The 16,445-nt window shown below is 36.6% G+C and overlaps 1 protein-coding gene across 19 annotated transcripts in view; it reads left to right on the plus strand.

Annotated features, from left to right (window-relative positions):
- Positions 1–16,445, plus strand: part of RABGAP1L (RAB GTPase activating protein 1 like) — a 799,577-nt gene that overhangs the window by 220,482 nt on the left and 562,650 nt on the right. For 18 of the 19 annotated variants that reach the window (XR_010581946.1, XM_065531860.1, XM_065531858.1 and 15 more), the window contains one exon: positions 1,281–1,431. Coding sequence is in view for 18 of the 19 variants with exons in the window: in XM_065531860.1 (XP_065387932.1) it covers positions 1,281–1,431 (151 nt within the window). In the remaining variant the exon portion in view is untranslated. Of the gene's footprint in view, positions 1–1,280; positions 1,432–2,268; positions 3,153–16,445 lie in introns of those variants that run through there. The other variant, XM_065531876.2, reaches the window with a different exon arrangement.

Raw genomic sequence — 16,445 nt, forward strand, 5'->3', positions numbered from 1 at the left:
GTTTGAGCTAGAGGTGGAACAGTGTGTATAATCTAGTGAAGTAGCTGGGAGGTCACTTTTAGAAAATAGACGTGTGGCTTTTATGACTTTTGAGGCTCAAAACTTGAAACCAGAGCCTGGGGTGTTAGATCAAACCAGAGTACATTGTCAAGGTTTGGAGTCCCAGTGGTTGCACCAGAGTCAGCTCTAAGAGATAAAAAGTGAGCAGCAAATAAAAGTAAAGTCTGAGCAAAAAGGCATAGAATATAGTTCCAGATTCAAGCTAGGCACCCAGAAAAAGATGACAGATGAAATTACATTCACAATATTGAGATATGCAATTCAGTTTCTTGGTCAGATGTGCATAGTAGCATATTTACTATGTTGTGATCATTGATTTTAGGAGGAGAGATCTTTGCCTTTGTTCTGACGCCGCACACCTTCGGGATGTGGTAAAGCCTGATAAATATATGTTGCTTCCCCAGCAAGTTGGAGTTGTTGCGTAAGTTCTGGTGATTGTAGGAAAGGGCTAGGTCCTTCCTTTAGTGAGCACTTGCTGTTGTAACAAGTCAGGGAGACAAATTCAGACATGTAAACAATAATGAACTCTTCTTACTAGAAAACCTATCTTAGGTCGTTTTAACTTGGAAGTTCATTGATATCTAAGTTTATCCTGGAACAAAGAATTCCGAGTTAGGTCATCAAGAGACAGGGCTTCCTGGAGGACCTTGAAGTCAGGATGTGGCCGCCACATAAAACTTGACTGTAATATGTATGCCTTATGTCTCCTATACTGTGGAGCCTGTCTTTGGCACTTGGCCCAGCTCAGCTTGGCCTCAGAGAAGTGGGTATAGTCAAGGTGTGATAGGCCTGTGGTCCATTTTCAACATCATTTCCTGAACCCTATTCCCTGCCACACATCATTGTCCAGCTTGCTGTACATTCATTTCAGGGGATTCAGATGGTTCATTTTATGCCTTGGAATGTTGCCTAGCAATATATAACTAAAACATTCATTATTATGAATAAGTCCATAGGATGATTTTTAAAAGTAAATGAGAGGAAGAAAAAGCTTTTCCTGGAGGTAGAATTATCTGGTTCACCAATAAAGAAGATGAGATCAAGAAAAAAAGTTGAAGACATAACTGAGCTTAAGCAGTACTATTGTTTAATGCCCCACCGCAAACAATTTTCTCTTGAGCCAAGCTTACACTTTTATATAAACTAGTATATTTTTCATAGCAACAGCAGTTCAGGAGTTATAAAGGGAGTGTGAATGGATTATTTTCTTGTCTTCTCAGGCACAATAACCTTGGTGCACGACCAAAAGGGCTATCTACTCTGGTGAAGAGTGGTGTCCCCGAAGCATTGAGGGCAGAGGTATGGCAGTTACTGGCAGGCTGCCATGACAACCAGGCAATGCTGGATAGATACCGAATTCTTATCACAAAGGTAGGAAGTTATTTCATATTATTTTCATTGGATGACCTATTAAATAAATCCTAGTTTTCATAGCTCCCGTAAGCCATAAATGCTTTGAACTTCTTCATGAATATATTGAGGTCATGAAGTCAGTACTTCTACCTTTTGTTCTGAATACTTGTGGTGGTAAACAATGCACTTAGTCATCTATGAATACTGTATGCCTTGGTTTTCATCTTTTCATTCAAGTGATTTTATAATAGCTATTTACCAAATTGGAATATATTTATATTTCAAGTGTTTTCTAACTTCTCAACCTTTTTAAATTCTATGAGATTTATATAGTTATAATCATACATAGTTACTCTATTATAGTTTTATAATAACATTAAAATGAAATAAAAAATTCTTCTGTGTTTATGTCACCTAACATTTAAATGATGTAGATACTTGCCCTTTTTCTGTCAGGGGCCTTTGGTTTCACTGTAAATTCCTTTGCTTATGTCTAAATACCTGGTTTTAGAGCATAAGTAAAGGTAAGTGTTGGCCTTGATCCTAGACTCACCACCCTAGGTCTCACCACCTAATTACTTAGTCTACTCTAAATACTGGATTTTTAAATAATAGTAAAATTTTATTTTTTAATTTAAAAGAACCTCTCTTCATAAATGAGATTTTTACAATCAAGACTTTGTTCCTTAGACTATATGAACTTTTAGAACTTTTTATCTGCTGTAATTTCTTTTTACTTTTCTTTCCTCTTTGCCTCCTTTCCTTCCATAAATATTTTCTGAGTGCCTAGTATAATTATCACTGCTGAATTCAGTTTTTTTTTAAACGTTAACCTCTTTTTTTTGTTTTTTTAAGATTGATGGCCTCTACATTGGAATATGCAGGATGATCCATTGGTGTGTGGGAAAAAATGTCCAAAGTTCCATTTGTATATTTTTAAAAATAATTACACCAAAGGATACTAAGCTGTACTAATATTTGGTGTGCCATAGTACTGAGGGTTTATGAGGTCCTTGGATCCAGTGGCCACTGGTCCCACATGGTTCAGGAGTGACCTGAGGGAAGAATGGAACTTGCACACTTTGGAGGAATCATTGTGGGGCTCACACTCGTATATTAACTTCCAAAATATTACAGTTTTCTTGCATTTTGCATGTGTTAGATTAAATGGATTTACAGGTTATCTAGGTGTAACTTAATCCTCATAAAATGTGTGATCGGCTTAAAAAGATTGCTATCACAGGATGCTGCATTTCAAGTTTTTTTTTAATTTAATATGTTCCTTCAGTGAAGAATTCATATTATGATAATGAATGACAAAGCAACTACTTTTGGAAACAAACTCAGGTTACAGAGATGGACATTTTGAAACATATGGCGATTTAAACACCTCTGTGATTTTTTTCATTGAAAAAACATGCATCACTATAAAAACTTTCACATCTTCACACTTAACCTGGAATCAGAAATTTTAAATATGTTTAAAACTTATACAAGCAGTTGCAGAGGATTTGGAACTGATTGTTAAAAGCATATAAACACAACACCTTCTGATTTATTCATATGAGTATCTAGAAGCTGGCGTGGTGGTATATGCCTGGCGTCTCAGCTGTTGAGAGGCTGAAGTGGGAGGACTGCCTGAGGCCAGGAACTTGCACCTGTGACTAGCCACTACACTCTGGCTTGGGCAACATAGCAAGACCCTGTCTCTAAAAAAAAAAAAAAAGAAAGAAAGAAAACCTAGAGAAAGCAGATATTTCCTAGCCAAATTTCAACAAAATGATTGATGAGTGGGACTGAAAAAATGATGTATGTCTACTTGGGTCTGTGGATCTTTGCAAGTCTTTTTTGGACATGATAACAGAACCATGAATCAAAAAACTGATGCAGAAACAAGTTTTCATTGTTGTTTTGTAAACTGCTATAACAAACATATTAAAAATACTGACTCATATTTTATGATTATTTTTATATAAAATGTTTAGAATAGGCAAACCTATAGAGACAGAAAGTGGACTAATAGTTGCCAGGGGTTGGAGGAAAAGGGAATTGGCAGTCACTGCTAACAGATATATGGGGTTTGTTTTTAGATGATGGAAATATTCTGGAATTAGACAGTGGTGACAGTTGCTCAAGATTATGAATATACTAAAAACCACTGAATTGTACACTTCTAAATGGTGAATTTTTTGTTATGTTTAACACAATAGAAAAATTTCACACACAAAAATAATGATCCATATTCAATATTGAATAGTATTTTATAGCATTTTTAATTATCTTTTTTACATCCTATCTAAATTTCTGTGCTTCATAATATCTATATTAGTATAGTAGCACTTGTACATGATAAATATATGTATATTAGATATTTATGCCTAGAAGTTTTTATTGATGGAGTATCTGATTGAAATTTTCAGAGGTCATAACTCTGGGCATCAGAGTACTTTTTCATGTAAATAATAAACTAAATTATATACATTTATTGGCTGCCATGGGGTAAGAGGTAACTGCCATTCCCCTTTTTTTCACTAAGAGGCTCTCATAATTCATACCTTTAAAAATTTCAAGGGAAAAATGTAAAGAATACCATCCCATGATATTATTTATGAATTCTTGATAAACAGTGTATGTTCATATAGTGAGAAAATTTTTATCATTTATACCAAACACCATGGTAGTTTTAATTATACAACTTGCAAAAAAAACCCTTTAAGATCAGGAGATAGGGCTTGGCTCAGTGGCTCATGCCTGTAATTCCAACAGTTTGGAAGGTCGAGGTGGGAGGATGGCTTGAGCCCACGATTTCAAGACCAGCCTAGGCTACATAGTGAGACCCTGTCTCTACAAAATAAATAAATAAATAAATAAAATGCTGGACATTGTTGCACAAACCTGTAGTCCCAGCTGTTTGAGTGGCTGAGATGGGAGGATTGCTTGAGCCCAGGAGATCTAGGCTGCAGTGAGCTGTGATTGTGCCATCAGACTTCAGTTCAGCTGGGGTGACAGAGTGAGACCCAGTCTCAAACCACAAAAAACAGAATGGCAAAAATCATGAATAAAATATATGGAAGGTACTTGGAGGCTGATAAAATATATTTTTTAGATTTTTTCCCTCTGGAGTTCTAGCTGTGATTTATTTTCTGCCAGTGAAGATTGCAGGGAGGCAAAAGCCATATTTTCTCTGGCAGTGTGGTTGGCAGATACCCGGGCTTCACCAGTTGTGAAGTTTTTGCATCTGTCTCTGGGCATTTCATTCTCAATCACTTGCCTTCGCTCTGGGGTTCCTGTTTCCTGTGGTTTCCTTTCCTGAGTGGCCACAGCAACCTCCTGATTCTCTGGACGATAGCTGTGGTGACACACCTAAAGAGCTGGAAGGGCAAAAGACTGCTACAGCAGGATCTTCAGTCTTTTGCCCTTCAGCTCTTTCAGGAATGAAGGACCTTCATTCCTGCATTACATCATTTTTGAAATAGTTTACCTGATTAAACCCTGTCTGATAGACTTGGCGTATATTTGTCTCCTTGTTGTCACAAGATGGCTTTTCTACATCCAGCATTACATTTAGAAAAGAAGAAAAGAAAAACAAAGTCAACTCAAGGTAGCCAGATTTGAGGCTAAGAGCCCAGTCCTCCAGACTGCCAACTTTGTTCAAGACTTCTGACATCAACCACAATTTGGGGGTTCTTAGTGCCACCCTGACTTCAGACCAACTAGCTTCAAACTTGTAGATCCTCACAGACTTCCTCAGGTTTGATAATTTGCAAGAATAACCTACAGAACTCAGTAAAGTGCTATACTTAACAATTGTAGTTTTGTGGAGTTTTTTTTTTTTCTTTTTTTCTTTTTTTTGCAAAAATATACAAATCTGAACCAGCCAAAGGAAGAGATGTATAGGGCTGAATGTGGGACTAGGAGAATTCCCAATGTGAAGCTTCCATTATTCTTAAGGATATGTTGCCCTCCTGGCATCATCCTCAAGGGCTCAGTACCTGCCTAGCATCAATATGTAGCAATATACACTTGGAGTATTGCCAGTCAGGAAGCTCACCTAGTTTTGGTGTCCAGAGTTTTTATTGGAGTTTTATTACATAGGCATGATTGATTGGATCATCACCTACCTGCTAGAACTCAATCTCTAGGCTCCCCTTCTTTCCTCCCCAGAGGAAAAGAAGATAGGGACACAGCCAAACCATAACATACTGGGGCTGTTGCGTGGCTCAAAGCCCCAATGCTCTAATCACATGGTTGGTCTTTGTGGCTTGGGTAGCCTACATCATGAGTCTTCTTCTTAGTCTAAACTATCTGGGGGCTTACCATGAATCATCTGATTAACATAAACTATCAGATGTGGTTAGAGGGGCCTACCACAAATAACAATCCTGTTATTTAGGAAATTTCAAGGGTTTAGAGGTTACCGTCCACGAGCTGGAAAAAAGACTAGACCTCTCTTTGGCATTTCAGAACCAAGTCTATCACCCTTTTAAAGAATTTTTCTTAAGCACCAAACAACAATCCCATCTGTATATTCTTGACCAGAATTCTGTTACATGGCTACTATCTTCATGGAAAACTAGAAATGTTTTTTTAAAGATAGACACATTGATTCACCCCTCTACCCCCTCCAAATCTAGGCTTTTTGTAAAGAGGAAAGAGAAAATAGGTATTGAGTAGAGAACTATGTTTCTGTTCACCAACTGCCTCTTAATAGTGGTACTAGTTGATACCTATTATGGAATAAATTATTCTAAAAATATATGTAAATTTGGTTTATTTTAGATATTTACACTATATATAGTGTAAATATTTACTAATTACCACTTGAGATTGACTATCAATGTGTAATTCAGGTCGTATAATAAATATTTTCACATTCAGCTTATAAATCTATGACAGCTTAAAGTTTTTAATGTTATTTCTATTGTTAATACAATTCTCAAAAACATTTTCATACAAACATTATAGAAATATGTGACTCTAATCATGTGTGTTTATTCAAATCATAAACAGGGTCAAATCATAAGACTTCTTTGACATAAAGTACAGTGGTATATTTAATTTTATTGTCTTCCTTGCATTTATAGTAAGATGAATAATGTCATTTTTTCTAAAAATGATTTTTTCCTTTTACTGTCCTTGGGGTAGCAATGAGATAACTAGTGCCTGTAGCCAAGAGTATATGTAAGTACTTTGGTAGTGAATACATCTGAGCTTACTAGTCACTAAGTGGAAAGGGCACGAACACCCGGAGGATTTTCTATAAGAAGTGCCTGCATATTTGGCACTTGTTGGTCATGGTTCAGCAGCTGTTTGTCCTTCTTTTGGTCCAGTTAATTTTTCCTGTCTTATTAAGGGAATGGCAAGATTTCAAGGTTAGTTAATGAAATGGTTCAGCTTGAACAAACAGTTGCTTTATAAAAACCCTACCAGAGGCCTCAGATTACACAGGGAAGAAGGAATATAAAGTATTTTGTATTTGTCTCTTCTCACACTGCTATAAGGACCTACCTGAGACTGGGCAGTTTATAAAGGAAAGAGGTTTAATTGACTCACAGTTTCACAGGGCTGGGAGGCCTCAGCAAACTTACAGTCATGGCAGAAAGGGAAGCTAACACATCCTTCTCATGGTGGCAGGAAAGAAAAGAATGAGCAGGGGAAATGCCAGATGCTTATAAAACCATCAAATCTTGTGAGAACTCACTCACTATCAGGAGAACACCATGGGGTAAACCACCCCCGTGATTCAATTATCTCTACCTGGTCCCTCCTACGACACATGAGGATTATGGGAAGTACAATTCAAATGAGATTTGGGTAGGGACACGGCCAAACCATATATTTACAGAAAACTTAAGGTTTGGCTTCCATGAAAAAGTAGTCTACCATTTAATTCTATAGTAGGAATGCACATTCTGAAGCATTCTTTCAGGGGTGGCAAACATACAACCAGCAGGCTAGGTAGAACCTACAAATATGCTTTGTATAGCTATCAATACATCAAAGAATGGTATACACTTATGGGTGAAATTTGTACTTTCTTTTTGCTATGGGTGTATTACTCTATTACTTCCTATCTATCTTTTATACATTTTAATGCCTGTTTGGACCTCAAATATATTCAATTTTGTGAATCTGTTATTATACTATGTCAGCAGCCATTGCTTGCTTCAGAGGAGGGGGCTATCACAGTGTACTCGCAATTGATTAATGTCCACTTCCCCAGCAGACTTTAAAATCCAGAGGAGCAAAGACCACAACTGCGTTGCTCTTTATGAGATATCCTATGCCTGGTATAGGGCCTGCCTGACACATTCTAGATGATAAATAAAATTTTGTCCCTCCTGAGGGGAGCATAAGGTCATAGTTGACTTATTTGTATAGTTATTTATTCTTTTGTTCTTTTCCATGAACTATAGCCTTATATTGTGTTAGGTCCTGGATAAAGCTTTTAAGTATGAAGCAATGTCTTTTTTGCAGGAAACCTATTCATCTCGTTGGGGAGAGCTATAAGCAGTGGGTCAATTTGAGCAGCGGTTCCTGGTGAACTAACCTCTTCTGTTTTTGCCAGGAAGGAGGCGGCAGCCCTTAAGAATTAGTCCCCTAGAGAATTTTGCAGTGGTAGTGGGTCATGTAGATTGAGTCACCTTGAATCACGGTAGGTCAATGATTGGCCTACCATGGTAGGATAGACAATAATACTGAACATAGAATATGGCCGGGATTACAGTGTGGAATAATTATACTTTATATCGTCTTGTTGGTTTTATAATCTATAGAAAATAAAGTTCTTCATATCATTTTGACTGGTAGAAAATGACTGTAGGGACCAAAGTTTAAAAAAGGGTGAAAATCTCTGGATGAGATTCAAGTGAAAATGAAGTAGGTTAGGAGCTGTAGACCAACTGATAACCTCAATCTGGAACCAAGGACCAAGCAGGACCAGTCAGAAGAGCTGTTATATGTAAATCCATGGAGAATTATGTTGAGTCACTCTCCACTTCAGAAGGAACTTTCAGGCACACCTTGCCTTGGTAACAGTGGTAGCTTCGCTTTAGGAGGAGATTTTGGTGCTCACTATGCAGGAAGACCCTGGGTTTGAATCTCAAATTCTGCTACTTACTGGTTTGTGACCTTGGGCAAGCTCCTTAACTATCTTCAGTCTCAATTCCTTCTTTTGTAAAATAGGCATAATCATATGTATCTTACAGGATTGTTGTGAGAATTTAATAAGATAATTTATATAAAGCACTCAGTTGCATGCCTAATACATAAGCACTCACCAGTGATAGGGAATGAGGAAAATTATAAAGCAATATATGCCTAAAGGAAGTTTGAAGTAAGCTTTCAGAAATAACATCATCAGAAAGTACTATAGGAAATATGGAGATTACTGTGGGCTCTTGAGATCTGTGCAGGTTTCAAGACATTCATCTGAGAAACGGGGAGAAAGAAAACAGGAAGTGTGTAGCCCCCTGTTATCTACTTGTACCACTAATTCATTCATTATTTATCAAACAGTATCTCTTCTGTATCAGAGGCTATGCTAAGTACTAGACGTGTAAAGAAGAATAACACCTATACCCTATCCTTGAGGAGTTTACAGCCCAGTGGGGGAAGATAGTCAAAAAGGCAAAGCAGCAGCGATAACATGTTTAAGCACTGTGACACAGGTATGAGCAAAGTGACAAGTGAGGACAGAGACTGGATACAGCCATTTCTGCCTAGGAGCAGAGAATGGGAGCATGTGTTTAGGCTGAGGCAGTGCCATGCATAAAGACACAGAGTTGTGCAAGGTCCTGCCATGGTCAGGGGGTGAGAAGTTCCGTATGACCCATGGGGGTACTCTAGACTCTACTGTCTGAGCAAACTACCAGTGAGCAAAGACGGTATCTGGGTTTTGCTCACTGCTCTAACTTTACTACTCAACGCTAGGACTGCCCTTCAGTAGATGCTAGATAAACGCTTCCTGAAAGATTTAATGGGGTATGTGGGAGACATTATGTCTAGTGCTTTCATATATCCTTTCCATGTAAGCCTAACAGCTTCTGTGATGTGATTCCCATTTTTACCATGAAGAAAGCTGTCACATAGTTACTAAATAGTAGAATCCGTAAAGTCGAAAACCCAAAACTAGAATGAAAGGGACAGCTCATCCCTACTTTTGGTCTTGTAAAGATCCTTTAGAGGGAAAAACTCTTTATATTTTTCTGACCATCAATTATTAAGCGTAATAAAGAAGGCTGGGCGCAGTGGCTCACGCCTGTAATCCCAGCACTTTGGGAGGCCGAGATGGGCGGATCATGAGGTCAGGAGATGAAGACCATTCTGGCTAACACGGTGAAACCCCGTCTCTACTAAATTACAAAAAATTAGCCGGGTAGTGGCGGGCGCCTGTAGTCCTAGCTCCTCGGGAGGCTGAGGCAGAAGAATGGCATAAACCCGGGAGGCGGAGCTTACAGTGAGCTGAGATCGCGCCAATGCACTCCAGGCTGGGCGACAGAGTGAGACTCCGTCTCAAAAAAAAAAAAAAAAAAAAGAGTCATAAAGAAAAGGTTGAAGAAATAAAAACGCTATCGCATTTCTATATACTGTTCATTGTATGGAAATGAAAATTGATAATTTAGAAACTATTCTGTTTCTATTAGGAAACAAGTATAAACCTTACAAGTCAGTGAGTAAGAAAGAGTTCTAAAGCGCCTAACTTCAAGTCATCTCTTTTAAGATGAGTCTTGAGCCTTCAACCATTGTCTCTTGTTATATGAGTCCTGCCACTGAGGCATAAGGTACTACTGATGCAGATGAATCACTGGAAGACTTTTACCACATATTTCTGAAATCCTATGTCCTTTATTGTTTATCATTGAGATGTTTTTATTATTCCTATTAAGCTGCATTTTTCATAACGTTTGAGGTGATCTGAAAGGACAATAGAAGGATCATGACCTTGTTCCTGTGTAGAAACAAGCAAACAGAATTTAGAGCTTCTGAAATGAATATTTCTTAATTGTTGGCTTGAGGACCCACTAAGCAATGATCATAGTTTCACATATTCTTAGTCATTTGAAATGGGGATTGTGTATGTTTTAGGGCAACTCAAATTTTATGTAGCATAACAGCTGTGTGTGTACTTTCAGTAATTATATGACATATATGGTATAGTTTACCTATCACATCTGCTGGTTTATATAACATAGCAAATATTAGATTGTAGTTGTATGCTCTCTTTTAAAAATTATCTTTATGTAACATTTGTACCACATACTTTGTTAAAATCAAAATAAGCTTTTAATTCATAAGCTTTTAGAAATAATAACGCCATGAGCTCTTTCTCTCTACCACTTGAATTCCTGTTTTTCTCCCAAATGAATCTTCTCTTTCAAAAGTGTGTTTATATATGAGAGTGTGTGTGTGTGTGTGTGTGTGTGTGTGTGTGTGTGTGTGCGCGCCATTTCTTTTCTTTCTTTCTTTTTTTTTTTAAGAGACAGGATTTCACCATGTTGCTGAAGCTGGAGTGGTGGCTCTTCACAGGTGTGATCATAGCGCATTGCAACTTACTCTTTTAAAAATATTTCAGTGCTACAGGTTGATAGACCTGGATTTAAGATTCACCTCTCCCATGTATTAATTTGTGATCTTGGAACATTATCCCAACTTTTTAAGCCTCAGTTTCATCATTTTTAAAGCAGGCTTAATAGTAGTATCTACCAGGATTTTTGTGTAAATTACATAAAATGATGAAGTGCTTGGCGTATAGTAAGTACTCATGATTAGCTTCTACTGTCTTTATCAATATGATATTACATCATGAACAACAGTAATAGTAATGTTAATACTAATAATGGATATTGGTGTCAGGGTATGTTTCTAATTTAATACTTGTGTTAGATAATTTCCAGTTACACAGTTTTTATAAGAGCACATGATGTGTATAACAGCTGGTTAAACTGAAATACGAAGTGTCAGGTTTGTATTTTTCTGGTTTGGGGTTTTTTTCTGGTTGGTGAATATCATGGAGTATTTGCATTCTAAAATTTGACTTTGTATTGGTTATATGAATTATTTTAGTGATTATGCAAATTCAACTATATAGTAAAGTCAAATGATATTCTCTAAAAATCACTCCTAAATACTGTGTGATGTAATCAAGACTGGAAGGGAGGTATTAATCTCATTCACTTATTCATTCACTTATTCACTAACTCTTGATTGATCAACTTTTATGGGCTAGGCTCTCTATTGTTTCTAGGGCTATGTAGATAAAAAGACTTCACACCCTTGAGGAGTCCAGCTAGGAAAACCAGGCTTATGCACTGATAGATAATTTTATTATGATACAAGTTATAATAACTGTCTTAATCAAATATGTAGAATGCAGAAGAGATAGTGACAGCTCTGCTTGAGTGAACCAGGGAAGACTTCACAGAGGAGAGAATATCTGAGGTGGGACTTGAAGAATATTTCTGAGCGGGATAGAAGAGGGCATGTAGTATAGGGAGTGGCTTATGTAGTTTTTCAGCTTCCATTTAATGAGTTAGCTTGGATAGGTTATCCAGGAAGCCTTTGAGAGTTAAATCAGTGTGTTCCTTCGCCTACTCTCATGCTAGTTGGCTGCCGTCATCTATTTATGCATCAATGCGTGTCTCCTTGTTAAATAGAAACTTAATGTAAGTTTATTCTTGTTAGAACAAATACATATCATGATAAGCCTTGGGAAATATGTCATGTCAAAATGATATCACAAAAGAATATTTAATTGGTGATCTAAGGTTGATGTAATAAGATTTTAACTTATTAAAGCATCTATTCAGTTAATGTTTAAGTACCTATTGTGTGCCAGGTACTGTGCTAGGATGATAATACATATTAATTTTTAAAATTAATTAACTGAAAAAATATTGATTGACTAAAGTAAAACAATATAAACTTGCAAAGAAGCAGCACTGTTTTATAAACTCCAGAGAGCAAAAAGGGCAATAGTTGCAAATATTAATTTGGTAGTTGCTGTCAAAAATTCTTTTTGAAATAATAAAAAAAAACTGCAAGAGTGGCTCATTTTAAGATTCTGAAAATTCTCTGCTTTGTTGATCATTATATGGACAGATAAATTTTCCCTGCCTTTATTCACATCTGATTACTGGTACTGCTCAGAGTAAAGCCTGTCTTCTTTCTGTTCTCCAGTGTACTATTGTAGCAGATGGCTTTTAATAAAACATTTAGCTAAAGAAGAATTTTTACTCTGGGTTGGTGGAATGTATTATAATGATAATATTGGAAATTCTCAAGAGGGGGTGTTTAATTTGATATTTTTCTTTTGATTGAATAACCTTTAGTGAATATTTAATTGAAAAGTCAAATTATGGTATCTGTTACATCGTTTTTTATTTGATAAGTTTCAAAACTAAATTAAACCCTGTAGGTCATGTGTAGCCAAGTAAATATTTGCTTTTTCTTTACATGGTTTACTTTTTAAAAATTAAGGCAGTTTATTAGTCAGATAACACTGAATACTAGATTTCATTGAGAGTCAGAGCATTGCTTAATTATATGGCTGCTCTGTTCTCTGTCGTCACCTTGTCTAGGTGTAGGCATTGAGCTTTTTGATAGAATGAGGTTATTCCAGCTGTGTCTGTACCATTGGTATTTATAAAAACCACAGGCTGTTGTATAAAAACCACATTACTGATATAAATATAAAATTTACAAAGATCTCATCAGAAATTTATAGTTACTAAAAATTTACTAACCAAAACAATGAGACAGGCAAGGAGAATAAAGAGTACTCATTATGTTGTAATGTAAATGCCTTGAATATGTAGGTACTGGAAGGCCTTTATTAAAATAAACTAAGAATTGGCTGGGTGCAGTGGCACACACCTATAATTCCAGCACTTTGGGAGGCTGAGGCGGGCTGATTGCTTGAGCCTAGGAGTTCGAGACCAGCCTGGGCCACATGGTAAAACCCTGTCTCTACAAAAAATACAAAAATTAGCTGGGTGTGGCGGCACATGCTCGTAGTCTCAGCTCCTTGGGAGCCTGGGGCGGGAGGATCACTTGAGCCCGGGAGACAGAGACTGCAGTGAGCCAAGATCACACCACTGCACTCCAGCCTGGGTAACAGAGTGAGACCCTATGTCAAAAAAAAAAAAAAAGAAGAAAAGAAAAAAAACCTAAGAATTAATGAAAGAGATTCTTTAAGAAAATATACAATTTATTTTCTCTTTTCTTGCATAATTATACATTTGCTTGTGATTTTTTTTTACAGAATGATTTAAATCAAATTTTCTTGATCCCCATCCTTTGAGATCTTTCATTTACTGTCTGTCTATAGTGATATCTACATGTATAAAAACTATAATTATATGTGAATTTGAGAACTAACAGTTTTCTTCTCAACTCTCCAACACTGTATAAAAATTTTAAAACATACTCTAAGTATTTTCATGTACTTAAGTGATATATTCTATTATTAGTAACAAATATAGTTTTTGTTATCCTTCAAATGTGTTTCATAGTTTTCAGGTAAATTAAGGAAGATATAACTTTTTAATATTACCTTCATTTTCGTATTATGGAATTAGAGTAGGATTATACTGTTTTGAAGAAAGAAGTTAGAGGTTATTGTTGAGCGTAGATCATTTCATGGCTTACATGGTTTACTTTTTAAAAATGTAAGACAATGTTAGTCAAATAACACTCAATACTAGATTTCACTGAGAGTCAGAGAATTGCTTAGTTATACGACTGCTCTGTTCTTTGTCATCACCTTGTGTAGTTTGGTAGGCATTAATCAGTAATAAAATCAGTACTTGCTTGGGCATGGTGGCTCATGCTTGTAATCTCAACACTTCTGAAAGCCAAGGCAGGAAGATCTCTTGAGTCCAGGAGTTAAAGACCCTGTCTGTACAAAAAATACAAAAATTATCTGGGTGTGGTGCCACATGCCTATAGTTACAGATACTCGGGAGGCTGAGGTGGGAAGATCACTTGAGCCCAGGAGGCTGTAATGAGCTGTGATTGTGCCATTTCCCATTTTAAATGACAAAACCCACAATTACTTTTGCACCAACCTAATCTCATATTTTCAAGAGCCTGGGATTACACTCCTGTATTCCAATTTCATAATAATTTTATTGATGTTAGCACATATTTCTGGAACATATTTAATTTATGTTTCATTGGGTAATATGGTGTGGTGAGTTTTCTCTAGGGATTTTGCTTTGTCTTTTATTTACTTTTCCATTTAAATTTATGAAATTTATGTTTAGATGTGTTTACTATTGATTAGGGCTGAGGTGAAAAAAGGGATAGGCAGCTGATTCCCATGAGGCAGGTATCAAAAGTCTGTCTTCCTGCCTCTTGCCCCAACATGTTACACATTTCTGCACATGTTTTGGTAACAGTTCCATTTTGTAGCCTCTTATTTGATTGCTTCATGAATCTGTTTCTCATTATCTTCTTTCATCTTTGTGTCTTTGTTTTTTTTTTTTTTTGTCTCTCCATTATGTCTTCAATTTTCTTTTTTACTTGCCTCCGTTTCTTAATTGTCCAAAATGTAGAGTTGACTCTTGAAGAATGCAGGGGTTAGCGGCCGGCTTCCACGTCAAGGCAGTTGAAAAATTGTGTATAACCTTTTGCTCCCCCCAACCTAACTACTAATAGCCTATTGTTGAGTGGAAGCCTTACCAATAACATAGACAGTTAACATGTATCTTATATTATGCAAAATCTGCAGAATCTTTGGACTTTTTGCATAATATAAGTGCTGATGTAGCTGCATTGACAGCTTCATGAATTTCCTCTTTAATTATTATTATTATCATTATTTTTTACTATGGTCCTTTTGCTGGATTCATTTATCTCAAAGTGGTGGACCTCCACAGCTGCAGACTTCAATCTGTGGTACTTATTCAGAATTCAGCTTTTTCTTGTAATGTGACTTTTCTGTGCTTCTTGAAAGCACTTTCAGCTTCACTAGTGGCACTTCATATGGGTCCCATGGTATTATTCAAGTTTTATGGTATTGCACTAAACAATGAGAAATACGTGATCACTTTTTACAACAATAAAATGTATTGGAGAGATGAACTGCTCACATGGAGATGATTAGCATTACCCAGCATTTCAAGCAGATATACTCACCACAATAGCAACCTGAGATGGGGTTGAAAATTTTGCAGTTGCGTAGTATGTACTACATTTAACTTTGTGTAGTTTTGATGTAATACTGCATCTTTATGTTTGTTTTTTGTTTTTCAAATTTTATTTTAGATTCAGGGGGTACATATACAGTTTTGTTACCTGAATGTATTGTATGATGCTGAAATTTTGGGTGTGAATGATCCTGTCATTCGAGTACCGAGCATAGTACCCAGTACTTAGTTTTTCAACCCTTGTCTCTTTCCTGCTTCTGTTAGTCTCCATTGTCTGTTGTTGCCATCTTTATGTCCGTGAGTACCCAATGTTTATCTCCCACTCATAAGTGAGAACATATGGTACTTGGTTTTCTGTTTTTATGTTAATTTGGTTAGGATAATGGCCTCCAGCTGCATCCACGTTGCTGCATAGGACATGATTTCATTCTTTTCTGTGACTGCATAGTATTCTATGGTGTATATGTACCACATTTTCTTTTTCCAATCCACTGTTGATGGGCACTTGGGTTGACTCCATGTCTTTGCTATTGTGAATAGTGCTGCAGTGAACATGCGAACATGTGTCTTTTTGATAGAAATATTTGTTTTCTTTTGGGTATATACCCAGTAATAGGATTGCTGGGTTGAACTGGGTAGAATGGTAGTTATTTGAGAAATCTCTAAAGTGCATTCCACAGTGGCTGTAATAATTTACATTCCCACCAGCAGTGTCTATGTGTTAATTCCCCTTTCTCTGTAGCCTTGCCAGCATCTGTTGTTTTTTTGACTTTTTAGTAATAACCATTTTGACTAGTATGAGATAGTTTCTCATTGTGGTTTTGATTTGCCTTTCTCAAATTAGTGATGTTGAGCATTTTTCATGTTTGTTGGCTGCTTGTT

Source organism: Macaca fascicularis, chromosome 1 (assembly GCF_037993035.2).
Source record: "Macaca fascicularis isolate 582-1 chromosome 1, T2T-MFA8v1.1".
Taxonomy (NCBI): domain Eukaryota; kingdom Metazoa; phylum Chordata; class Mammalia; order Primates; family Cercopithecidae; genus Macaca; species Macaca fascicularis.